The sequence below is a fragment of the Capricornis sumatraensis genome, chromosome 8 (assembly GCF_032405125.1).
Source record: "Capricornis sumatraensis isolate serow.1 chromosome 8, serow.2, whole genome shotgun sequence".
Classification (NCBI taxonomy): domain Eukaryota; kingdom Metazoa; phylum Chordata; class Mammalia; order Artiodactyla; family Bovidae; genus Capricornis; species Capricornis sumatraensis.
In genome coordinates, this window is record NC_091076.1 from 87,849,429 (window position 1) to 87,875,008 (window position 25,580).

The 25,580-nt window shown below is 41.6% G+C and overlaps 1 protein-coding gene across 1 annotated transcript; it reads right to left on the reverse strand.

The window, feature by feature from the left end:
* Positions 1 to 853: 853 nt before the first annotated feature.
* On the reverse strand, positions 854 to 24,704 carry CALCOCO2 (calcium binding and coiled-coil domain 2). The gene is made up of 13 exons (XM_068976214.1): positions 24,669 to 24,704; positions 17,848 to 18,037; positions 13,372 to 13,474; positions 12,887 to 13,020; positions 11,962 to 12,087; positions 10,731 to 10,819; positions 10,272 to 10,341; positions 9,506 to 9,628; positions 9,137 to 9,223; positions 6,530 to 6,625; positions 4,659 to 4,788; positions 3,593 to 3,621; positions 854 to 3,102 (listed from the first exon to the last, which is right to left on the reverse strand). The coding sequence occupies exons 2-13, from the start codon at positions 18,025 to 18,027 to the stop codon at positions 2,923 to 2,925; spliced, it is 1,347 nt and encodes a 448-aa protein (XP_068832315.1). The 5' UTR covers positions 18,028 to 18,037; positions 24,669 to 24,704; the 3' UTR covers positions 854 to 2,922.
* Between the last annotated feature and the right edge of the window lie 876 nt (positions 24,705 to 25,580).

The window sequence follows — 25,580 nt, forward strand, 5'->3', positions numbered from 1 at the left end:
TATCAGTATTTCATTCCTATTTATGCCAAATAATATCCTGTTTTATGGCTGTGCCATATTTACCCATTCATAAACTGATGGACATTTGGGTTGTTTTCACTCTTAGCAGGTTATTTCTCCACGTTTCATCTTACTAATCCATAAAAATGGGAATTAGCAGCTGTCTGTTTCAAAGGATTACTGAAAGTACACATGGAAAATATGAAATACATTCTAAACTATAAAGCACTACATACATGTAAAGACATCATTTTAATATTTATATGAGATCAATTAAGGAGTGTTGGGGCCAGTGTAATTTCCCTGAGCTTGTGGCCTATTGTTGGTTAACTCAGGGGAATTAGGTGCTATCTCTTCGGGTTTGATCTCTATGTTACATTGAGTCCATTTTGCCTTTTTTCCTAGGTAATGGACTGTATCTTTTAGCCGCAGCCTATCATCTCATTAGCATTTGTTGCTAGGAGACCAGGTTAGAGAATGCTTAGCTCAGTGCAATCCACAAGGCAATGTAGAAAATCACCAGAATCATAGGCCGTTTAAACATCAAGGCAGTTCCATTTCATCCCAATTTTTAGCAAGTCAAGGGAAAAGGGCTGAAGCTACAGGTGTTCCTAAGGACCTTGCTTTACCAAATATCTTGCCAACTCCCCCTTTCTCTGATTTTAGGTTCGCTTTCCTTTACTACTCACACTCATGTATGCCAGGGTGACTTTTGTTTTTCCCCACTGCTTAGCAAGTACATGTGCTAAGGTAATGCAAAAACATTTTAATATTAAAAAAGAGAAAATGAACTAAGAAGGATAACTTGTTGCCATAATAAGTACAAAGATTCCAAAACCCAATTTAGATGTAGACACCATTTTACTCCTACCACCTGCTATTTTTCAGAGGCATTTTACAGCTTTAAAGTCTGTGGGTGCAAGAACCACAGAGGGGAAAGGCTGGGGTGATCTTCTAGTTTTCATCCTCATTTTATTAAAGGGGTGATGACTGGATTATATAAGAATGACTGTTTCCTTTACCACTAGTAACTGCCTGGAGCATAGTTTCCCCTTCAAAGCCTTGGTAAGAGCAGCTGGGGATAATGAACAGTGGTTAAAAGATGCTTTGTTTTACATCCAGAAAAAAGGATCATTAACACCTCAACTGTTTTTTTACCAAGCCTGTGGAAGGCTCCTGCTGCTGTTGATAATCACGGTAACCCTCAGGGTAGCAGGGGCAAAGGGGTGGGTAATTCACCAGAAAATGGTATTCACTGATTTGGATTATGTGCACCACTGCTCCTCTCCATTCATGTGCTTAATTAAGAGCTGACTAGTACAAAATAAATGAAACTGCAATTCTTCATTGGAACTATCTGGGGAGTAACAGAAATTTTGCAGGGAGGAGGGGTATATGCCAGAAAAACCACATTACTCTCTATTATATTTCTCTTCTAGACTTTGTGTTAATGTCACATCTGATTCTGAAGGGGCAAAGACTTATGAGTCCAAGAGACATCCTATTGAAATGGTGATACAGGAGAAGGAGGGGGGAGTATAGTTTCATCTTCTTGTTATCAAAGGAGAAATAAAGGCCAGGAGCTGTGACCAACATAATATAGCTAGTCTAAGGCGCAACTCCAGTCATGCCAGGGAAAACCTCAGAAGGATTGCACAGCTATAGTTGGCTCAATCTGATTCACAATATTTCATATCATTCAAAAGTTCCTATAAAAGCCTTTCTAGTGACCAGCTGGTTGATTGCCTGGGGGTTATTTCCATTTGTTCAGTCTCTCAGGTAGAGAAAATGGAATTGCTTTCTTTTGGTTCAAGTAGGCAGGTCTGGATGGAGGGAATTGAACTTAGTTCACAAAAGGTGCCAGAATCCACACTCTTTAAAAAATACACATAAAGTTAGAGCAATGAGTCAAGGTTCCAGTTTCTCAAGCTCATGCTTCCTCAACTCCGTCTCCACCTCAAGGTAACGGCCAGGATATTCTTGTTAACTAGTTAAGACAGGTGAAGAGAAATCTTTGGTGGGGTCTATAATTCCCACACTCCTTTTGATTACACTTTCCCCATAAGCTTAAAAATAAAAAAACATGAACTCAAGGTTTATTTTAAATTACCAAAGTCCCTGAAGTAGAGGACTAGTTTATTTTTAGTATTAAAGTGATGAACAATAGTTCTCATTATTCCGACTTATCCTTTTTCAAACTCACTTGCTCAGAAAGTTAACAAGTCCCACTAACCATTAAGAAAGGACTTATAACAATAAAAGTTATGTGCACATGGAAAACCAGAGTAGAAAAATGCCATTCAGAGGTATAATACAAAGAGAAATAAGACTTTCTGGGATTTAAATAATATTTCATGTCCATGATTCAGGAATGCTTCTGTTGGGAGCTGTGAAATCAAGGTGAGAAAACTTTGGTATCCAAATTGGATGTTTGGGTTCTCTGCCATGCCATTTTGGGCTAGGCCTGAGGAGGAGGAAGAAATTCTCAATTCCAGATCAGTCGCCAGTCCCAGGGTCAGGAGTGAGGACTAAGTACAAACATACTCAAGGTCTGACCTTGAACGGCAGCGGGACAACCTGGGAAACTACTCACTTGAGTCAGGCCGGCTGTGAAGAGCCAGGTCAGCCCTATCGCAGGCAGGGCCTTTATGCTAGAGACCCTCACAAGAATAGGCATTTTAGGTGAGAGGCTGACATAGCTGGAGTTATGTGACTTAAAAGGTGGTAACCCACAAGGATGGAAGTAACAGCCCTTAACACTATGCTTCAGATAATCGACATGACTCCACCTATAGGACAGCAGGACTAAGTAACTTCCTAATAACTGAGGTTAGGCAGGATCTTAGGTCATAACTCATAGAAGAAGCGAAGGTTCTACTGTATAAAATCCAGGTACAGTATAGATCCAAGAGGCTTGGACACTTAGAGAGTGTGGCAGAACACATGGTCTTCAAAGATCTGCTTCTCTTTTGCTGGGAAGGTCTTGTCACATATTGGACAATTCAAACTAAGGGTCTGCAGGTGCTGCTCCAAGGCCAAGTCGTGATCAAAACCATCATCAAGAAAGTCTGATTTGCAGACGGGGCATTTCTTGATGGAGAGCTGGGAAGAAGAACAAAGAGGTCAGTCTGAATGCCATGTATACATGGCAGAGACCGTGTCTGTCTTTCTACTGTATCCTCAGCACCTAGCATACTGCTTGGCAGATGGTAGGTGATCAAGAAACAGAAGATGAATGAGCAAATTCACATTTGGAGATACTCACTAGGGCTTTCCCTAACCCCAGGATTGAAAGGAAGCACTGGGTATACCTCGTTTGGCTACCTGCCTGGTTCATCTTTCCTCCCCAGTCCTGCTACCAGACTCTACTTGCAGGTAGAGATCTTGAACAGAACAATGATGAATAAACTGTGCTTTTCTCTCTCCACCTGAACAGGCTCTCTTAGCTCTTGGCACTGACCAAATTTATCTTGCTGACTTAGGAGTTATCACAATGAAACAGTCTCCCTAGTTCTCCCCTAAACTGGATGGAGCAGGAAGGGAAATTTTCTCAAAGCTTTGATGTGGGCAATCTCATGAATCAAATACTTACCGGGCTTGGGGCAGAACTTTCTTGGATACCTGAGGGTAATAAAAAAGATTTCATTCAATGAAAAAGTATCTATGCACTAGAACGCTTTCTCCAGCTGTGTTCTAGCAGCTATTTTCTTTAACCCTCATCATTCCTCTTCTGATTCTTTAGCTCTCACATATATCATCTATTTTGATAGAGGGGATCTAAGTCAATGAGGGAAAAGAGGAAAAAATAATGAAGCGGCATTTTCAGTGGCCATTATATAATCAGAAAAAACAATAAACCTGTTTTCAGTATGGAGAAAATGAGATTTTAATGAAAACAGTAACAATTTAGCAAGAAAATAGTCTGAGAATAGATTTTAAGACCAAATGCACATGAAGTCATTTTTTTAATGAAATGCTTAAAAATAGTTTTAAGGAAAAATAAACTCGTACCACTGTCTATTGCAAAGATGTGACTGTAACTGTTAAAAAATATGACTGCTTTAAACTGTCCCTAAAAAGCAAATGAGGTCTCATGTTGCTTTTGGAGACAAAAAAGCAGGAAAGTTCCCTGTGTGGCAAGGACATCTGACCCCAGGTCCATAAATGACAAGACTGGCTGTCACCACCCACCTCCCCACCCCCTGCGTTTCCTGTCCTCCAAACCACCCAGAGGTCTCTGTGGAGCACACCCCTGCTGCCCCTGGTCAGGCCATGGGCGGGGGGGCTGCCTCACCGCCCATCCTGGGCAGCAGAGCCCGCCTCTCGTGCTTCCATTTCCAAATCTTAATTAGCTTCCTTGGCTCTGTGTATATCTTCTGCACAGAGACATTTCTCTGATTTATATATTTGGAATATAGCCACGGGACTCAATTTGTGTCTGCTGCCTCCAGGCGAATGATCTGATTTGCGACTTCTAGATTCAGATTTATTTCTCAATTAACACTTCTTGCCTGGCAATCTTTCTGTTGGGTACTCAGCTTCTGCCCAGCAAGTCTTAACAATGAGGCTGGTCTTAATTAGCATCTCAGATAAAAAAAATTCAGTGGGGGAATGGAATGCAGGCAGGGGCTTCCCAGCTTGAATGGCAAAGTTCTTACCAGAATATGGGTTTCCAAAGACAAGTCCCGGGTCTTGTCTTGTACCTCCTTGACTCGAAGTGGGCACTTGATGCGACAAAGAGTCACAGTTCAGGTAACTCAGCAGACTGCTGTTCTCTCTCTTCAAAAACTAAGGATAGAGTATTCACAGAGATATGTTGAAAGACAACAACAAAGAATGGCCACAAGGAACTGGCCACGGATGCTCATTACAGGTAGCTGTCAATTAACAATGTGGCACCAGCGAAGTCCAAGAAGTGATAAACCATTATTCTTCAAAAGGGGAAGCAGCATCCTCAATATGCCAAAGATATGAGGTCTTTTTTTTTTTTTTTAAGATTTTTTTGATGTGGACAATTTTTTCAAAGTCTTTCTTGAATTTGTTATCAACACTGCTTCTGTTTTGTTTTTTTGGCCACAAGGCATGTAGGATCTTAGCTCCCCAACCAGGGATTGAACCTTGCACTGGAAAGTAAGGTCTTAACCACTGGACTACCAGGGAAGTCCCCAAATCTAAGTATTCATATCTAAATTTAAATATACACAGGATTTTATTTAGACCAATGCAAAAAGGAATTTACAATCTTTAAACACATACCAACTGAAGCGGGTATAGAAGCTGTGTGGATATGTGAGGGCGACAGGAGCTATATTAAGACTAAAACTGTTGTACATTATTGAGAGCAAAATGCTTCTTTTAGTCCCCTTCCTAGAACAATTTTCTTACACACTGTGAATGTTCTTCTGATATAATTTTCCCCTCTTCATGTTTTATCCCATCAAATGGATAGGCTAACAGAGTGAGAGGGAGGAAGGAAGAGATGGAGGGAACGCAAGGAAGAATGTAAGAAAGCAAGCTGCAAGGCAGACAGGTGACATTTAAAGTTCTCAGAAGAAAGAAAATTAGTAAACTTCTTAACAACCTAAGGGGGCTTTACTATAGTTCTTAACAAAGCTTCCAAGTATCAGATGTTTTTCTTGTTGTAAGTGGTGTGAATTCTTCCTTTCCCATCTTCTGCACACCCCTCCCCAAAGGCCCACCCATGTTATCGACTATTTCAAAGTCAAGGTACTTAAGTAAATCAAGAGAATGAGAATGACAGGACCAGAAACAGACCCCAAAGTCCTTCTGCAAAACTGAAGCCCATTGGCATAAATGATGCAATCAAAGGTAGGGGGATGACTGCAGGCACAGCCCAGAAGCGTTATGGAGAGGGAGGGGATGCGAGATGAAGAATGGCTGGAGGTGTAGATCAGAGGAGGAGCCAGAATGCATGGACACCTGCTCTTTGATGCTAGCAAGTATGTGAGAATGGCTTCAAGTTCAATCTTTTTATTTGTTGCCATCATCGTCAATCAATTAATAATGTGTTTAGCACAGAGCAGAAAACACCGGTTGGATGAATGAATGAACTGATGAATGAGTGAATGCACAGTATTTCGGGGGGGCCTACCATGGGTCCAGCACTGGTACAGATCACCACTTCTGTTCCTAGTTTGGCAGCAGAGAAAAAGAAAAATGTTGTGCAGAAAGAAAGGGGTCCTTTGGCTAAATAGCATAAAAACGACGTAGGATATTATTCCCTAAATACAATACTTTTGATTGCTGTGGAGTTAAAAGCAAAAATAGTTAACTTAGATCTTCATCAAGGCTGTTCCTTTCAAGTTGACTACTGCCATGCCAAGCACGTTTCAGTTACAGAACAAAGAGTAGGTTTTGCGGTAGATTAGGAAACCAGATGAAATGTACTCTTTGTTTAGGGAAACTGTTTCATCCAATGTCCCAGAAAGAGCTCTTTGAACTTTTTATGTTATCACCACAACTCTGGGTCATCCTTCTCCTTCCCTTTAAAACTCTTTTACACACTTACATCATTTTCTTTTTCTATTTTCTCTTTCTCTCTCTGAAGAACATTACATATTATCTTGTTCTCACTCAGTCTTTTTGACAGGTCCATGTTCTGGTCCTATCAAAAAAAAAAAAAAAGTTAGATTAGGATCACAGATCGGAGTCTGGATCCGAGGTGGGGTACAACAAGGAGATGGAAGAGGACCTGGTTTCCGAAGTGGTGGGACTGAGGTGGGGGGAAGGGGCCAGGGAGGGGGCGAGCGGTGTCGTGGAGGGGATGCAGACTTGCAGAAAAGGGGCCGAGCAAAATGCCTGAAGGCCTGGGCTGGCATCAAGACGCCCGTTTCTTTTGGTTTAGCTGGGAGTCAGTGGCCAAAGAGAGTTAGCCTGGGGGAAACCTCAAGACTGACTTATCAGAATGAGGGAAGGAAACCCTACCCAACCATGGACACAATCATCTCTGTCTTGAATGAACACCTCACTGAATGCACAGTGAAGCACTGAGTTAGGCTGGTGTGATTCCCAGTGTGAGGACAGGCATGTGGATTCCAGTTACAAGGAAGAAGGAAGCCTGGATGGCATTAATCGAAGGCTACAAGGAACCCAGACTGGGGTCTTGGGCTTTCCAGTACGATGGGTTCACCTGACTAGTTTCATGGACCCGAAAGTCATAGGCATGCTTCAGTGCTTCCCGTCTCCTACCTACATACGTATACATGCGCATACCTCACAGAAACACTTAAGCTAATCTTACTAGTTGTGGGTGGGTTTTTTTTTTCAAGATTTTTTATTTGAATGCTGGTGCCCAAAATGCTGTGCGCTTCTAGCCGACCCTGAGGAAGTAATGCCAGAGGGGGCTACCCGATGACAGTGCTGACTGGAGGCTCCTGGCTCCCCATCCCCATTGGCTCCTGCTGGCTCTTCTGGTCCTGCTTCACTTCCTCAAAAGGCAGAAATAAGAAAGGACTATCTGAGTCCGCACAGCAACCCACTCAGTGGTTACAAAAACCTACCCTGAGACCCATGGCTAAGCTGAGGCTTCTACTTCCAGGGATCCCCAGACTGGTTTCTGGCCGCATACTCCATCCCTCCTCTTTTTAGCAGAAGGATAAATCTCTCTCCGTAACAAGGGTGTAAAATCCTAGTCCCGGAACCACAAACCTTCACACCCCTTGCTTCCTGGGCCCCACATCTCTGTCACCTACCCGTGTGGCAGCCCTGAGCTGCCTGATCTGTTTGTGGAGACGCTGGCACTCTTTGTACTTCTCTAAGAAACAGGCCTTCCCGGCCTCTACTTTTGCCTTTAGGTGTTCCACCTCTTGCACTAACTGCTCCTCCACTGCTGTTTTCTTGTTCCTAGGCTCCTGAAGCATAAGATACGTAGTCCTCAGAGTTAGGGGCCTTTTGAATGCATGAGGAATAAAGAATGCTATCAGACAGCTAGGGTCCCCCCTGGGTCTTGAAAAGTATTCCATGAAAACCAAGGAAACCCATATCTGCCACAAGGAGGTCCAAACCTTTGAATGGCTAGAGATTATTTACAAACAACAGTAATTTCTTTGCCACATCAGAGGTCACAAACTCAAAAGTGCCAACAGGAGCCTGGCAAGTAATATAATTGAATGGAGGAGTGGGATGATGCCATGAAACAGCGAGACTGCAGCCACGTGGGGCATACAGGACCCACCAAGACGGTCAGCAGTTAGTCAGCTCCAGACACCACTGCTGGACAGGTATGTTGGCCCAAATGTTGCCAGAGCCTCTGATCTTCCAAGAAGCTGGAAATACCATTTTTTAAAAAATGGGAAATATTCCCATTTTTAAGTGTTGATAAGCAAATCAATTTTTAAAAAGACACTATTTAGAACAAATAAAACATTTATATGGAATATACTTAATCTGTGAGTTGCTGATTTTCAAATTTTGTTGAATCTATTCTTGAGTACATCAAGCTAAAATACACAGTAACATACATAGTAGGTACTCAATCATTGATTGGATAATGACTGACTGAATGAATGATGCATGAATGATATGAGTTACATTCCCAATAAGTGGATATTTTCCACACATCGGGATTTCTCAGGTCTTCACAACAGCTCAGAAAATGGGATTTCTAGCACTTGTTATCACCACAAGGCCTCTTCTATAACAATATATTACAGGAAATTATTAGTCAATTAGGCTTTCATCACTGTGTTGCATAGCTTAGAATAATGTATGACAACTGCTAACATTATATTAATATTAATTATAACAAAATTTGACTACTGTAATATTTTCTAATTTAGAGCTCATTTTATAATCATTAATATGTCTGCCCCCACAGTAACTCTTTGAAAAGGGGGCAGGGGTTATTCTGTGTGATTCCTTACCCAAGGCTCTATTTACTACAACCTGCCATGAAGTTTAACTCAGAATATTCCTCTGTCACTCATCACACATTAGAAATGCCCAGCTCTCCTAAATAGTTTGTAAAAGTCAGATTCTCTGTCCTTTTGGGTACAGAGAAAGAAGTCCAGAGGTAAATGCTATTCTAATCTGTCATTTACCCTATCACCTGAAAATAGGTCCTATCCTTTCCTTTCCTTAGGCGCCCTCCCACATAGCCATTCAAAGACAGACATGCCGTTAACTCCTGTTGTTTCCTCGCTGCAGTAGTTTCTTTCTGCTTCATCTCCTCCACTGTCTGCTCGAGCTTCTTGCGGTGCTCCCTCTGCAGAAAAACAGATTCTGAGTACCACTGCTGGGAAAACACACATGCATAAGCACAAGTATGCATGCACTGGGGAAGGGCCTGCTAAGCTAATGAGCAAGAGAGGGAAAAGCAAATCCTCTCTTATTAGCTTCTGAGAAAAGCCATGAGATGCCTCATTTTAGATGGCTTCCCCTGAAACCTTTCCCAGAGTCTGTGATACCCACATATACAAGAAAGAAAGAACAATGCATATATTTTTTCACAACGGTCAAAAAATATTATTTTCTTTCATGACTCTACCTGTTCAGTTAAACTGAGAAAGAGCTGGCCATTTTCCTCTTTCAGGTGCTCCAGCTGCTCTGTCTTGTCTTGAACTCCCTGAACAAGCTTCTCCATTTCTTTCCCTTGATTTGACAGCTGAGCCTAAAGCAAAAGAAGTGAATACAATCAAGATATAAAAGAAGGAAACCTAAACAGGAACAATGCTTTGAAACGTACAGTAACATAAAAAGATGTGCTTTCCCCAGCAATTCCAACTTCCTATCAACTTCTGTGTTCTTCAGCTCTACCTTACACCTGCTAGAGAAGGGAAAGGCTACCCACTCCAGTATTCTTGCCTGGAGAATCCCCATGGACAGAGGAGCTTGGTGGACTTCAGTCCATCGGGGTGCAGTCAGATACGACTGAGCAACTAAGCACAGCACCTTACACCTAAGAATCTAAGACTCAAATTGAGTAAAACTTGACAAACTACCCTTTAAAGCCCCTCTCTAAGGCACAGCCTCCTAAAAATGAGAGCAGTTCTGCTTCTACCCGCTTATCCAATCATTTTAGTAAGATTTTGCTGGAAAAGATTTTGTAGCTAAAAGAAAAAAATTAGAAAGGATATTGGGGGCGGGGTGGTGGTCAAGAATGGAAAACACACACTCTGAAATTTCAATCTGATGCTCTGAGAAGTCCACCATTAGGCACCCACTATAACGCTCTGCATCTTCCTGGATCACCAGAGTGGAGTGGTGGTGAGGGCTAAGAAAATCTACTTTGGCAAAGGTTTGGCATAACCTACCTGAAGCTGATCCACTCTGACTCCCATCTTCTCATTTTCTGAGGACATCTTCTGGTTTTGTTCTTTCAGTCTGTGGAGGTAAGAGACGACTAAATGAAAATTACGCTGATTCTAGTTGAGCTACCCCAGACCATAAATGATTTAAGGCTGCCTTGGCCCTAACCCTGCAGTTATTTTAAAATCCACTAGTGTCTTCTTCAGTCCCGTTCTGGCTTCCTGATCTCAAACTCCAAGTGTTCACTGCTTAAAACTAATACCTGAATTCAGGTCATTTGTCTTTACCATTTTGATTCGAATTCTCTAACCCAGACTCAAAGAGCTCATGAGTCAAACAGGGAGAATCATACCTATCACTGTCCTAACAGGAAGACTGCACTAACAAATTCTAAAAATCTAATCTGACCTTGCCTAAGGGTGTTTGTAATACAGCAGCTCCTCCCGTTCAAGAATGAGACTCACTGAAGCAGCTCTAACTCCCAACAGTCCTTCTGTTCTTTCATTGTCTGTTCCAACTTCTTATTGATGCTCTTCAGGGTTTCCAGCTCCTCCTGTAGATTGAAATGCCAAAGGGACTGACCATTTCTAAGGCAGTGTTTAGTATCTCAGGCAGCCAACAAATATTTATTGAGCACTTATAATATGTCAAGCATATACGCACAGCAGTGAATGAAATATCCAAGTAAAAGGATTTTCATATTAAAATGTTCTTAATATGTTCTTTCCATATTAAAAATACATTTATCTTAAGAGTTTGGGATTAACATATATAGACTACTATATATAAAATAGATAACCAATAAGGGCCTATGTATATAGTACTGCTGCTGCTGCTAAGTCGCTTCAGTTGTGTCTGACTCTGCGACCCCACAGATGGCAGCCCACTAGGCTCCTCTGTCCCTGGGATTCTCCAGGCAAGAATACTGGAGTGGGTTGCCATTTCCTTCTCCAATGCATGAAAGTGAAAAGTGAAAGTGAAGTCGCTCAGTCGTTCTTGACTCTTAACAACCCCATGGACTGCAGCCTACCAGGCTCCTCCGTTCGTGGGATTTTCCAGGCAAGAGTACTGGAGTGGGGTGCCATTGCCTTCTCTGGTATATAGCACAGGGAACTATATTCAACATTTATAATAAACCATAAGGGAAAAGAATCTTAAAAACAGATATATATATGCATAATTAAATTACTTTGCTATACATTTGAAACTTATACAACATTGTAAATCAACTATATTTCAAATTAAAAAAAAGAAAGGAAAAAATACATCTACCTTAATTTCTCTTCTAGTGGAGCTTATAATTTGTCCATTAACTCATTACATAAATATTTAACGAGTGCCTATACATACCAGACCCTGTTCTGGCACTGCAGACACAGCAGTGGACAAAATAAAATTTCTTTTTTCCTAGAAAAGTGCTGTCCAAGAAATTCAGGAAAGTCATTATATATATAATTTTAAAAATTTAGCAGTCACATTAAAAAAGCAAAAAGAGACATGAAATTATTTTACTAATAGTATATGTATTTAATCCAGTGTATCTGAAATATCATTTAAATACATAAACAATAAAAAAGAAACATCTAATATACTAAAATCTGTGCCAGATACTAGTATAACAGAGTCAGATCACACGAAAAAGTGGGTGCTGGACAGGAGCCATCACCCCCATTCACATTTAACAAGCACACATACCTGCTTCTTTTGGAGCGTGGCCTGCATGTCTGAGTTTTGCTTCTGGAGGCTGACACAGCTGTCCTTCAGCTCCCGGTTTTCCTTGCAAAGCTCCTTGTTGTGCTGCTCAATTTCCTCCACCTCACCCTACAAAAGAACGTTCCATAAACACGTATTTGGCTTCTTATAGCTCAATGGATATTCAAGTCCTGCTGACATGAAAGTCTCATACGCTGGGATGGTGAGGGTCTAGCTGATCCCCACTCACTGTAGTGACATCTGTGTACCCCAAGTGGAAGCAACCCCTCAGTAGGTAGGGAAGGGGGAAGAGAAATGTGTCTACCATAAGCACTGAGCCTGCCATTACCAAGAAAGAAAAGACAAAGAAAATTAAGCCACAAAAAGTTAAAAGGGGAAATGACAGAAGACTGTAATTTTTTTTCGTGCAAATACTTTATTTCTCCTATCAGACTTAGTTATGTGAGACCAGAATAGGGTTTTAACAGATTCTTCATTACATCCCTAGTGTCCACCAGAGTGCTGAAGGGAACCAGATGTCCTGTTAAATAACTGAGTAAGTAAATGAATCTAACTGAAAGATACAAACAAGAATATCTGCTGTGTCTCTCCTCAAAGGAGCTTATAAAATTTACTATAGTGGTAAGATGTATACATGACAAAAATTAAGTACCTGGGAAAGTTAAGGGAATAACTGAATGCCAAGTGAGTTACAGACGTTTTAGAGAAAGGAGAAATCACTTATTGTTATGATTCTTATCAACATTCTGAAGTCATTCCCTTCTGATGGGTTTGAATGGGACTGTGTAAAAATTTCACAACAGTATCTGTTAGACATTCAATAAATGCTTACTGACTAAAATTCTACCCTACCCTGGAATTGCTACTCTTAATGGCAGGAAGGGACTGAGATGAGATGCTTACAGACCTGAGTGGTAACAACCAGGATGTCCTCTTCATTTTCTGGACGGAACTGGAAAGGGATACTTGCTCCCCGGACCACCCCATCCTGATCCACATAGCAGAACTGGTAATACTCATCATCCTTGGGCAGGTAATAAGCTGGAAATAGAACATGATTTTAAAGGCAAAATATTGCTTCCCTGGTGGCTCAAAGGTTAAAATGCCTGCCTGCAATGCGGGAGACCTGGGTTCGATCCCTGGGTTGGGAAGATCCCCTGGAGAAGGGAAAGGCTACCCACTCCAGTATTCTGGCCTGGAGAATTCCATGGACTGTATAGTCTATGGGGTTGCAAAGAGTCGGACACGACTGAGCGACTTTCACTCACTCAAGGTCTATTCAGAAAACTAAAAATCTAGAAGTCTTTTATCTACCCCAGAAGGCTCTAGCTCAAGAGAATTAATGAGTCTGGGTTGCTGTTTTTAATACCTTTGATCTAGTATTTTCCTCACCTTTGAACTGGACTTCCTGCTGTTTGGATGATTCACTGTTTAGGTCAACGGGCAAAGTAACCCACATGAAGGTGTAGTACTCGCGGGTTGTCTTCCATCCAACCTGCAATGATAAGAGGCTCGTTCAGCATCTGAAAGTGCTCAGGTTTAGGCTCTGTCTTCTGAATATGCACCTTTCGTTATTTTAAAATTATAGTAGAATAAGTTCTTTATCAAAAGATCTCCCACAATGGATCAAATCTTTGTGACTTATGATAACTACATATACAATTAAAAATTGGTATGTATGCACATAAACCAGTTACTCATAAATTACTCATCTTAGAAGGAAACAAAAACTGGCCACTCAATACCCAGGATAAGAGTGCCAAATATTGTATCTCCAAGTCAGATACAGTACTGAGAATGATTGGGGAAAAAAGTTGTGGGATTGTGAGCTTTGATTCTGCTATCTTCTTACAATGGTATACTTGGAACTTCTTAATCAAGAAGCACTTCTGATCTGCCCTCTCTATTGGTTTGTCCTCTCCTGTGTCCAATTCAGTCTTGTCACCTATACCAACCTGGTTACATCACTGCCTTTAAAAATGGCTTTTTAAAATAATGTGTGTGTTGGGGCTGGATGGGTAAGAGAGTTCTTAGATTAGGAGGCACCAGATAACTAAGTCCAGTTTGTATGATTTTCTTGCTCCGGTGTTTTTTCTTAATACATGTTTATTGAAGACTTTTTGGTGATAAAGATAAAAAATATAATCTGGTAGTCATAAAGGCCTCTTCTAGGTATGAAATGTAGTAAGTCATAAGATATAAGGATACTGTAAAATTTGCCTCAGAGCAGAAAGCTGGCTAAGTGGGAAATATTCTCACTAAGTGTGAAAAGGGGTAAAAGATGCTCAAATCATATCTGGAAGGTAAGTGCATACCAGAGAACAGAGAGGGAGTCACTGTGTCTTCAAAGGGTGAACACTCAGCAAATAAGAAGCAAAATGACATTTATTGCCATACTTTGACTCTGCCTGAGCCCAGGAGGAAGAAAAGAAGCTAAAAATAAATCCTATTTTTATATAGTAAGGAATCAGAGCATGGTTGAAAAGGCTATAAGCTCATCAGAACATACTGAGGCACGTTTTAGTGTCTCATTAATACACACCCCATTGCTGTGAGCACCTCTGAGCCACTGCAGCCTGCAGAGGAACAGGAAGCAGGAATTTTATGGAGTCTTCATTCACATCCTGGAGCTTAATGCACTGTGACTAAAATATCATCTGGGAGGGCCTGAGAATTACTACTGCCTTGGAACAAGGAAGCAACTTCCAGTCACCTGAGCTTTCTGTCCTTGGCTCCTCCATCTCAGGAGTCCTTGTCCCAGCCTGCCTCTTGTGGTATGACCATGGAACACGGCATAAGAGCCTGTAAAGGAGAGCATGGAGCACAGGGCTCTATGTTGAAGGAAGAAAACCTGACTCCCAACCACTTTAGCTTTTATCATTGGTGGTAGCCTTCACTCTATGGAGAAGATGGAGCATGCTGCACACGCAGAAACATTCTGTGAAGGCCCCGTGGGTGCCAGGGACCAGTGGTGTTAGGGCAGATGAGGAGTGGAGGAGCAGGATTAAGACTACACTGAAAGAACACCAGGAACATTCTAGAAGTGAGCTAGGAAGGACAGGCACTGAAAAGCAGAGATATTACTCTGCTGACAAAGGTTCTCATAGTCAAGGCTATGGTCTTCCCAGTGGTCACGTACAGTTGTGAGAGCTGGATCATAAAGAAGGCAGAATGCCAAAGAATTGATGCCTTCGAACTGTGGTGCCTGAGAAGATTCCTGAAAGTCCCTTGGACAGCAAGGAGATCAAATCAGTCAATGTTAAGGGAGATCAACCCTGATTATTCACTGGCAGGACTGATGCTGAAGCTGAAGCTCCAGTACTTTGGTCGTCTGATGGAAACATACAACTCATCAGAAAAGTCCCTGATGCTGGGAAAGAATAAGGGCAGAAGGAGAAGAGGGCATCAGAGGTTGAGATGGTTGGATGGCATCACTGATGCAATGAACATGAACTTGGGCAAACTCTGGGAGATGATGAGGGACAGGGAGCCCTGGTGTGCTGCAATCCATGGGGTCGCAGAGTCGCACACAACTGGATGAGTGAACAACAACAAAGGAAGGACAAAGCTTCACATTCAGCCCTTAATTCTCTAATTTACTATCTGTTGTTCAAAGGAATTCAGCGGAATAAAGGAAGCAAAGCAGAGTCAAACAAAGGTCTCCAAACGGGGAGACCTTGGGAAAATCACCACGTTGAGTATATTCATTTTATTTATCGGTGTACAAGTAATAAAACTGCTTACACCTCAGGGGGCTGCTGTGCTGCGAGGATTAAATTAGAAAACACACACCCACATACACACACTAAACAAAAAGAAGAAAGAAGGAAGGAAAGAAAACCCCATCAAAGACCTAGCACATCATATGTTCTCAAAAAGTTTGTGTTCTCTCTTTATTACTCTTAAAATTTTCTTTCAGGCTTTAGTAGTGGTGATTGGTTATTTAGACGCTAAGTCGTGTTTGACTCTTGTGATCCTGTAGACTGTAGCCTGTCAGGCTCCTCTGTCCATGGGATTCTCCAGGCAAGAATACTGGAGTGGGTTGCCATTTCCTTCCCCCAGGGGATCTTCCCGACCCAGGAATTGAACCCAGGTCTCCTGCATTGCAGGTAGATGATTTACCAACTGAGCTATGAAGGAAGCCCTTCAGGCTTTAGGGTAGGTGGCAAATCAATAGCTTTTAGGGAATTCCTGGGTGGTCTGGTGGTTAGGACTCAGCACTTTCATTCTCAGGGCCTGGGTTCAATCCCTGGTCAGGGAACTAAGATCCCTGCAAACTGAGTGGCACAGCCAAAAAAATATGATCTAAAAAAAATACAAACAATGCTTTTAAACATTTGTTTTTAAAAAGTATAATCCTTTCATTTGGTTTAGAGTGACATCCTCGCTGGAAGTTGCTAAGGCTTGGGAATTATAAACAATCAGCCTGAGCAAAATGGAAATAAAAAGTTAGATTACCTCTGAGAAGCTGTAAGTAATTTTTAATCATTCTTTTTTTCAATTATATATACCTGTACTGTTCAATATGCTAGCCACTAGCTAGCATATTGAAGCTACTTAAATTAAAATTAAATAAAACTTAAAATTTAGTTACTCAGTCACACTAGCTACACTTTAAGTGCCATTAGCCACATGTAGCTAGAGCTTACTATGCTGGACACCGAAGCAGCCAGTATAGCTCCTTTCTAGAAATTCTACTTGTCAGTGTTAATCATAGAAAGTTCTACTGGACACCTTAGATACATATGGGGAAGAAGAAAAACAGTTGCCATCTTCTTTCCAAGACAGAAAACATCCTGCTGTGTCAGGTTTCTGTTAGGACACCTTTAGTCTAATGAGTCAGTGTCCTGCAGTCTCAGGAGCTGTCATGATATTCACCAGAGTCCCTCTGCTTGTCCACTATCCCCACCTCTAAATACCAGCCTTGTTACCTCCAGCTTCCATCACTCTTTCACTTAGCTTGAAATTCCAAACAATTAAGAGAAGGAATTTGATGAGGGATGTGAATTAGCACCAGCTCCTATATACTGCAGTCAAGAATGATGTCTGATTTCAGGACGAACAGTGTTGGCAAAGAAGCACATGACATACTGAGGTGTCAAAACAAAGGTCACTGATGCTGGAACTCTGCAGTGTAAATAATGTATGTTTGACCTTTATCTCCCGTCTCTGGAAATAGGACAATTTGTCATTATGGTATGTGAGTAAATGAGTGAGTGTATGTGTCTGTAGCAGGGGGAATGTCAGAGATAGAGAGAGACATGGTGGGAAAGAAGGGGAAGTTTAGAGAATAAATTGACTATAATAAAAAAGTACCATTTCTGTACTTGAACTGACATGGTGATTAGACACTGGAAGAGGAAACCAAAGGAGCTCATAAACTTTCTGTTCTTGGAAATCTTCACAAAGAAGCAAGACACACTTATTCAGGAACAAACTTCTTGGAGGCAGGGTATTAACTTTTCAACATCCTTTCCAGATTGGTAATACTCATATTAAAAAAAATTAAACACTGTACTAAGTAAGCAAGTGACATTAATTCACAGAAATTATGTAAGAGGCCATCTACCCCAGTCAGGTCATAAATGAATATTAATTTAAAACATATTTACATTTGGTCTTTGAAAGTATAATAAAACTTGGGGACTGTATGATTTGCTATCTTATTTTAGCTTAAGACTGAAATTAAAATTTGAGTCCTATAGCACTGTTGATGTGTGAAGGGGGAAGTGCTAGGGAGCTGAGGTCAGGATGTTAACATTGGTCACACATATATGCAAAATGCTTATAATACAGAGACAGACACACACTCAGGTCACTAAGAGTCACTTTTGGTTCCTAACCATTTGGTACTAAATTAACACTCACTCTAAAGATGCCAATCCAGTCCTTTCGACGGGGAATGAAATGCTGGGTGAGGGTGTAATAGCACGTGATGTCCCCTCCGGGGATGTAGAACTTCTCCACACTGTTAAAGATGACCTGAGAGAAATGACAGTGGTCCAGCAAGACGGCTGATGTGGGGGGATCCTCTACTGTCTCTTCCATGGTAGGGGTCCTGTTAAGAGACATGGAACACAATAGGGCTCAAAAGGGTTGTCTGAAATGCCGGAAACTTCTGGGCTCTCAGCCAGGGAACATTCCGTTCAGGGCAAGTCAGGAAAAGCAAAAGCCTGACAAGTACTGAGCTCACACAACTTGCTTTCTGTTTCACTATGAGCCACTTTGTATTCACAACTTCCTATGCTCTAAGAATTTTCTGAGACTATCTTTGACCTCTTCACCACAGGCACCACCATCCTCATTATATCCTTATCCTCTGCTCATAGCTAATTTTCTCCCTTTCTTCTAAATGCCTTAAGTAAGGCAGCCTAGAGGTAAATGCCCTGAGCTGGGAACTGTAAGACTTAGATTCTAGATTTTTTATCCCAATAAGCCCTGTGACTTTGGGAATGTCAATTTCTCTAGATTTCAGCTTCTCTATTCAATTCCATTCATCCTATAATTATCAGATCCTTCTTAATATTAAAGCCCTCTGCTAGGGACTGGGAATGAGTGCAGAAAGATAGGCATAAGAGGAGATTATCTGACATGCAGTGGTGACCAGGACAGTTTCAGAAATCAAAATGCTGGAGTTCAAATTCCAGCTTCACCACCTATAAAATGCATGCCCTTGGGTAATTTATTTAACTGGACTCTGCGCATGGTTCCTCATCTGTAAAATGGGGCTGATAACATCTACCTCATTCTTTGTTGTGTATGTGTGAGCATTAACTGAAATATAGGGATACCTTGAAGATATTGCAGGTTCAGTTCCAGACCATCTCAATAAAGCACATACTGAATAAAATTGAGTCACACAATTTTTTTTGGTTTCCCGGTACATATAGAAATTCTGTTTACATTATAATCTATTAAGTGCTCAGTAACATTATGTCTAAAAAAACAATGTACATACCTTAATTAAAAATATTTTATTGTTAAAAAGTGTCAAAAGCAACATCAAAGATGACTGATCACAGATCACCATGATAAATATAAAAATAATGAAAAAGTCTGAAATATTGGAAGAATTATCAAAATGAGACATGAGTAAGCAAATGCAGATAGAAAAATGGCACCAACAGACTTCCTTAAGATATGGTTGCCACAAACTTTCAATTTGGTAAAAAAAATGTCAAAAGTATCTGTGAAACACAATAAAACTAGGTATGCCTATAATAGACAGTGACTAGTCCTTAAATTAGTGCCTGTCATAGAGTAGGCAATTCACACAAAGTAAAGGCATGTTTAATTGCTAAGTTATGTCTAACTCTTTGCGATGCCATGAACTGTAGCCTGTCAAGCTCCTCTGTCCGTGGGATTTCCCAGACAAGCATACTGGAGTGGGTTGCCACTTCCCTCTCCAGGGAATTGAACCTGTATCTCCTGCTTGGCAGGCAGATTCTTTATCACTGAGGCAACTGGAAAACTGCTAAAGTCATGTTGAGTGACAGAATAAAGTACTTGGACAAAGTCTGCATAAAGAGAGGGCTTAACAGATGTGATTATTACTTTTTTTTTTTTTTTCTCTTTTCTGGCATACAGTCTTTGCCCTCAAAAGGGTTGCAATCCGATATGGAGGTTAGATGACAATTTAAGTGACTGCCAAATGGATAAATACATGCAAAATGCTCCTGGGTTCAAAAGAGGGAGAGAGATGAAACTGGTTAGGAAAATAAAGAAAAGCTTTGAGCAGTGAGTAAATCCTCAAAGAAGATTAGGGTTTTGACAAGTGTGTTGGGGGTAAGGAAACTTCAGATGAATGTAACAGCATGCATAAAAGCAAAGAAACAGAAAAATGCAGTCCATGTTTGGAGGACAGCAAGCAAGTTTGGATCTCTACAAAATGGAGACACTAAGCTGATTTCACCTTTGGAGGTCATAGTACACATAAAATGTGATCAAGGGTGGGGAACTATTGAAGACAAAGAAACAATACATAAAAGAAACAAAGTCTTTAGAACTGTCAGGACCTGATACTTCCTGCCCTTCAAAAGTCACATGTCCTGTGTTCTAAATGCCTCCTTGGTCTAACATTTAGTGAGTCCATGTTACTCAACCCTCAGCTGTACTGGGAAATGAGAACAATACTGCAGCTCTACACAGCAGATGAAGAAAGAGCTGTACATATGCAAAAACGACATAATACCTTACAGATTCAGCTGCTAGCACATGCTGGAAGATTGTATACACACACATGCAAACACAACTTAAAAGAACAGTAAGTACAATAACCAAAAAACACAGTTGCTCTTCTGGCTCTGCCCCACCCACTTATTTCCTGGTTTTATTTTGAACTCTAAGCAAACAGGCCTTCTCTTCCAGCTCCCCCAGAAATAAGTTTTTTCACAGAGAAGGCAAGAGGACTTTGAGGTACTCAACTGTCTGTTCTTGGGACTGAACTGAGGAGCTAAGAAATGTATTGGCTTTCTGGTTTGTGACACAGTTTGGCCACATCCTCAATGTCAAAACTCAGATCAGTTTTTCTAAGGAAAGGACAGCTCACATTCCAATCTAGGCCAGCACTTGTTCCTCCTGATAAGCTGTGGCCTGCTGATCTGATGAACGCTGCGGGAGAATGGGCAGGGAGATTTTTCAACTTGCTGACCCATCTTTCCTAATGGACTTCAGTCCACTGAGGCCAGCATAGCCACTGGGTCCTAAGCTTGGAGCACCACTTATCCGAGCATGTAACTTGATCTGTGCTTTACCGTGGATAATGATCAATACCTCCAGTAAGAGTGACTTCAGGCCCCGTCTCTCAATTAACCTAAGTACCATCATACTCTCTGCTCTTTTCCTTCATAACACTATCTTAACTGTATATACAACACTAATGCTAGCCCATAGTAACCACTAACTAGGAACTCACAGAATAAATGAATGTAATATGCATGTAATTCATCAAAAAGTGAAAGGAAGGAACTTTGTAGGTAAACAATGGTGTGTATGATGGTGGCGCTTATTCTTGTCTTTATTAGCCTTGCTCCTAATTTGTTTGGCGTCTTTGGAGAAGCTGCTGTTTCTCAGTTTTCTCTTTTCTAAAATAGAGTGAGGAGCAAGTTGCTGGTGGCTAAGTGGTTAGGATTCTGGGCTTTCACTGCTATGGCCGGGATTCAGTCTCTGGTTGGGGAACTGAGATCCTACAAGCCACATGATGTGGCCAAAAAAATAAAAAATAAAGTAGGGTAAAGAGATGAAAATCTCCAAGTGTTATGTCAGTTCTCGGTATAGCTGGTTCAGCGGGCAGAGCTGGTTCAAGTGGCATGGTGCCAAAAAAATAAAAGGCACAGGTTTGATTTCCTTAAGGACCCATAAAATTCACACTCCATTACCTGCCTTCCACACACTCAAACTCTGGCATGCTGTTTTGCAAATGTATGCTACTCTGAAAGGCAGGACCAGCCAAGGGTATGGGAGTTTGGTACTGCCTCTCTTTCTTTACTAGAAAACAATCAATCTATAAGTTAGCTCAGAACAGAACACTGAAGAAATGACAGCATATGTATACAAAATGACATGACAGAGCTCAAGCTCTGAGGCTTGAGCCAATGGAATCTTTGTTTTCACTAAGTCATGTCTGATTCTTTGTGACTCCATGGGCTGCAGCACACCAGGCTTCCCTGTCCCTCACTATCTCCCAGAGTTTGCTCAAACTCATGTCCACTGAGTCAGTGATGCCATCCAACCATCTCAGCCTCTGTCGTCCCCTTCTCTTCCTGCCCTCAATCTTTCCCAGAGTCATCTTTTCCAGTGAGTCGGCTCTTTGCATCAGGTGGCCAAAATACTGGAGCTTCAGCTTCAGCATCAGTCTTTCCAATGAATATTCAGCATTTGATTTCCTTTAGGATTGACTGGTTTGATCTCCTTGAAGTCCAAGGGACTCAACTCTCAAGGGTCTTCTCCAGCACCACAATTTGAAAGTATCAATTATCTGGCGCTAAGCCTTCTTTATGGTCCAACTCTCACATCCATACATGACTACTGGAAAAATCATAGCTTTGATTATATGAACCTTTGTCAACAAAGTAATGTCTCTGCTTTTTAATATGTTGTCTAGGTTTGCTATAGCTTTTATTCCAAGGAGCAAGCCTTTTGATTTCAAGGCCAATAGATGGAACTCTGACATAGTTACTTGGTTTTTTCATCTCAGTTTCTGAAATGATTAAGGTTCTCAGAGGAGGAAGGCAATGTATTTTAAAATGAGTCTCCTGAACTGGCTCCTGGCTTCTAAGAAAACCTGACACATTTTCATCTAATGAGCATCTCAAGATTAATACACATCTCCTAGGACTGTTCCATGAGGGCACAGATTCTCTTATAGTTCCCTGAAGAAAAGGAACAAAAAAGCCAGTTCTACTCCTGCTCTTTCTGAATGAATCTGTAAACTACACTGCTAACACTTTTTAGCAAAAAATTAAAAAATGTTTTAAACTTTCTGATTAGGTTCTAACAATGCAAATATTCAACCAAATCATCTTACCAATTTTCCCAAAGAATTTTCCTCATTATGCTAAATCAGGAAGAATAACCTTATTTAAAAAACAAAACTAAACTAAAATTCTACCACACAAATGTCCAACATTTTTATGTTAGCTTTTTATACCAGTGGGCACGTTTCATGAGAAATGAAGACTATAGGTAAGTTTCCCTGGATTAGTTCACAGAAAGCAAATGCATCCGAAGCCCAGAGAGAAATGCTAATCAATTCTTCATTTGGGAATAGTTAAAAACAAAACACACATTCAACCCAATTCCTTCATTCTTCTGCTTACTTAACTTTCTAAAGTATTAGCAATTAGCAAAATGGATGAACTGATTTGAATCTTATTCCCCCTGGCCCTGGAAGAGATGATTCCACAAAACTACCCTTTAGAGAACACTGACAATAGCTATTATGGATGTGTAGATGGCCCTGAGATGGGGAACAAAAGCAAAGATACATAGTTACCGGTCCTCAGATTATTACAGCCACTTGCTCTAATCCAAATTTTCCAAGTTCATTCTAGTTCCTTACCTAAAATTTTCAAGTGACAAGTAAATTTCATACCCCCAGGAGACTTTTAATACCTAATTCACTAATAATTCTTTGGATTTGTTACCCAGCTTATTCTAAGCAGCCTTCATCCCTTATACCACATCACTGTGCCAAAAGTACTAAGAAAAAACAGAGAAACAGTTCTGAGCAACCAGAAGAAACTGCAAAAAGCTCAATGTGTACTCAATCTCCATTTTCTTTCATTTTACTTTACTGAGATTTTATACTTTTTCTGTGAAGAGGGTGATTATGCTAACCCTTGAAGTGACAAGGGTAGTGACAGTGTTTGATGTGTAGCAGAAAGGGAACTAAGCTAGGAGCCAAGGGACCTGGGTCCATTAGCTCTGCCACTAACTAGCTCTGAGATCTTGGCCAAGTCACACTACTTTTTAAACCTGTTTCCTCATCTGTAAAAATGCATGGATCGGGCAAGAACATCTCTAAGAAACTTTCTGGCTATAATGATGATCCCAGGTGAAGGAAGAAGGAAGTGAAGACAGAGTTTAACAGTCTTCATATAAGAAAATGAGGAAGCATGGTATTATATTAATAAGCACAGTCAAAAATTCTGAAGAGCCCTATTTGTCCTCTGACTCCAAAGTCTGCAGGATGTGTTAGTGCTGTGTAACTCTTACTACCCTTCTCAGAGTCCTTTCCACTCCATAGATGTCATTTCTGCAAAAGGGTAGACTTTCAGATAGAGGCCTTCTGAAAGCATCTGTGAAAGTGAGTCACCTGGATATTCGTTAATCATTAAAGATATTCCTTAATCATCTACATAATCTACAAAGGCCTACTGTATTAAAGTCTTTTGCTTTTAAAGGTTTTTGCAGTAGTGTAGTTGTTATATAGCTTTTATAGTATTCTACTCCGCTCCAACCATGGCTACTTGTTGGCTTACATCAGAAGCAAAGAATCCGAGGGATAGAAAAAAGGTTAAATGTCCAGGAGGGTTGAACTCAATAAATAAAACTGGAAACATTAGCCCCCGAACTCAACTGGGGGGAGTATTGGGGGTGAAGGACTACAGGAGATCGATGGTAAAAAAGCAGGTCACCGCATTCCAGCTGCTCTCTCTTCTCAACTGTCTAGAACATCTCCAATTACAAACGGCAACTGAACGAAGGGGGCTTCAGTGATCAGGAAGGGGAAACTGAGACCCAAAGAGAAAGTAACTTGCCTAGGGTCTCTGGGCAGGGTCCTGCTTCTGCCACCAAGCCGACCGCGATGACGATGACGTCAAGCACGGGAATTAAGGAGCCAGCACGACCTCGGCCGGCGAGCGGGGCATGACGCCGTGACTTCAAGACCCTCACTGGGTCACAGGATTCCTTCTGTCCCAGGGACCGCCCACGCGGCCCCGGGCACTGAAGCCCTGCCCTCCTCGGCAGAAAACTGCCCGCAACCCTCCAAAGGCCGCGGAGAGGCTCCAGGGGGCCCATGACGTCACACCCACTTACGGTCACCCTAGAAGGATGAAAGGAGGTGAAAACCGAAACCAACCGCACATCCGCCAGCCCATGGCCCTTTCTCAGGACTGAAAGTGTGAAGTCGGAGAATCTGAGGGCCCAACTGTCCCTAATTGCCCACCTTCGCGCCAGAGACTCACCAGGGGCTGCAGCCAGCGGCAGCACTACAGCAACAGGGCACAGAGGGGAACAGAGGCGGGGCTAAAGACCCAGGGACGAGCTGTCCTGTCTGACCCCGCCCATCGCGTCATAACGGTCAGCAAGTCCCGCCCTCACCGCGGTGCTTTACGGGACTTGTAGTGCTCAGGTGCATGGGTTCCAGAGTTTTCCGTCACCTTGTCTGTTCCGGAGCAGCAATCACATCCGAAGGAGCTTATTTCTTCCCCTAGGACGAGACATTTACTTTAAAAAAAAAAAAAAAATTTTCCGTTTTGAATGAGAAAGCTCCATAGATTTGAAGGGCCATTGAAATCATCTTTATTTTTCTCCTGCCTCCACAAAATACTTCATTAAGAGTCTTACAGATGAGAATGCCTTTGGCATTTAATCATGCCTCCCACCTGCCCGGGGAGACCCAGCAATCTCCCTGGGTGCCCTAATTTGTGGTTCATCATTTCCCCTCTAGGAAGAAATTATTCTTTAATGTTAACGCTGTCAAAGTAGTGCTCTTCCTAATTGGGTTAAGAATAAACTCAGCAAGAGTTCCTGCTAAGTCAGTTTAGAGAAAATTCCCCCACTTTTTGATATCTGATGAAACCCTGGCCTGTCTTCAGCAAGAATCCTGTAAGTAGGTTTGGCAACAATCCCCCCACCTTTATCTTTTCTTAGTAATTTTCCATCCACTTGTCCTTATTGTATTTGGAGTCTAGTGCAATCTCTCTCACGAAGAGTCGGACAGGACTGAGCGACTTCACTTTCACTTTTCACTTTCATGCACTGGAGAAGGAAATGGCAACCCCCTCCAGCGTTCTTGCCTGGAGAATCCCAGGGACTGCGGATCCTGGTGGGCTGCCGTCTACGGGGCTGCACAGAGTCGGACACGACTGAAGTGA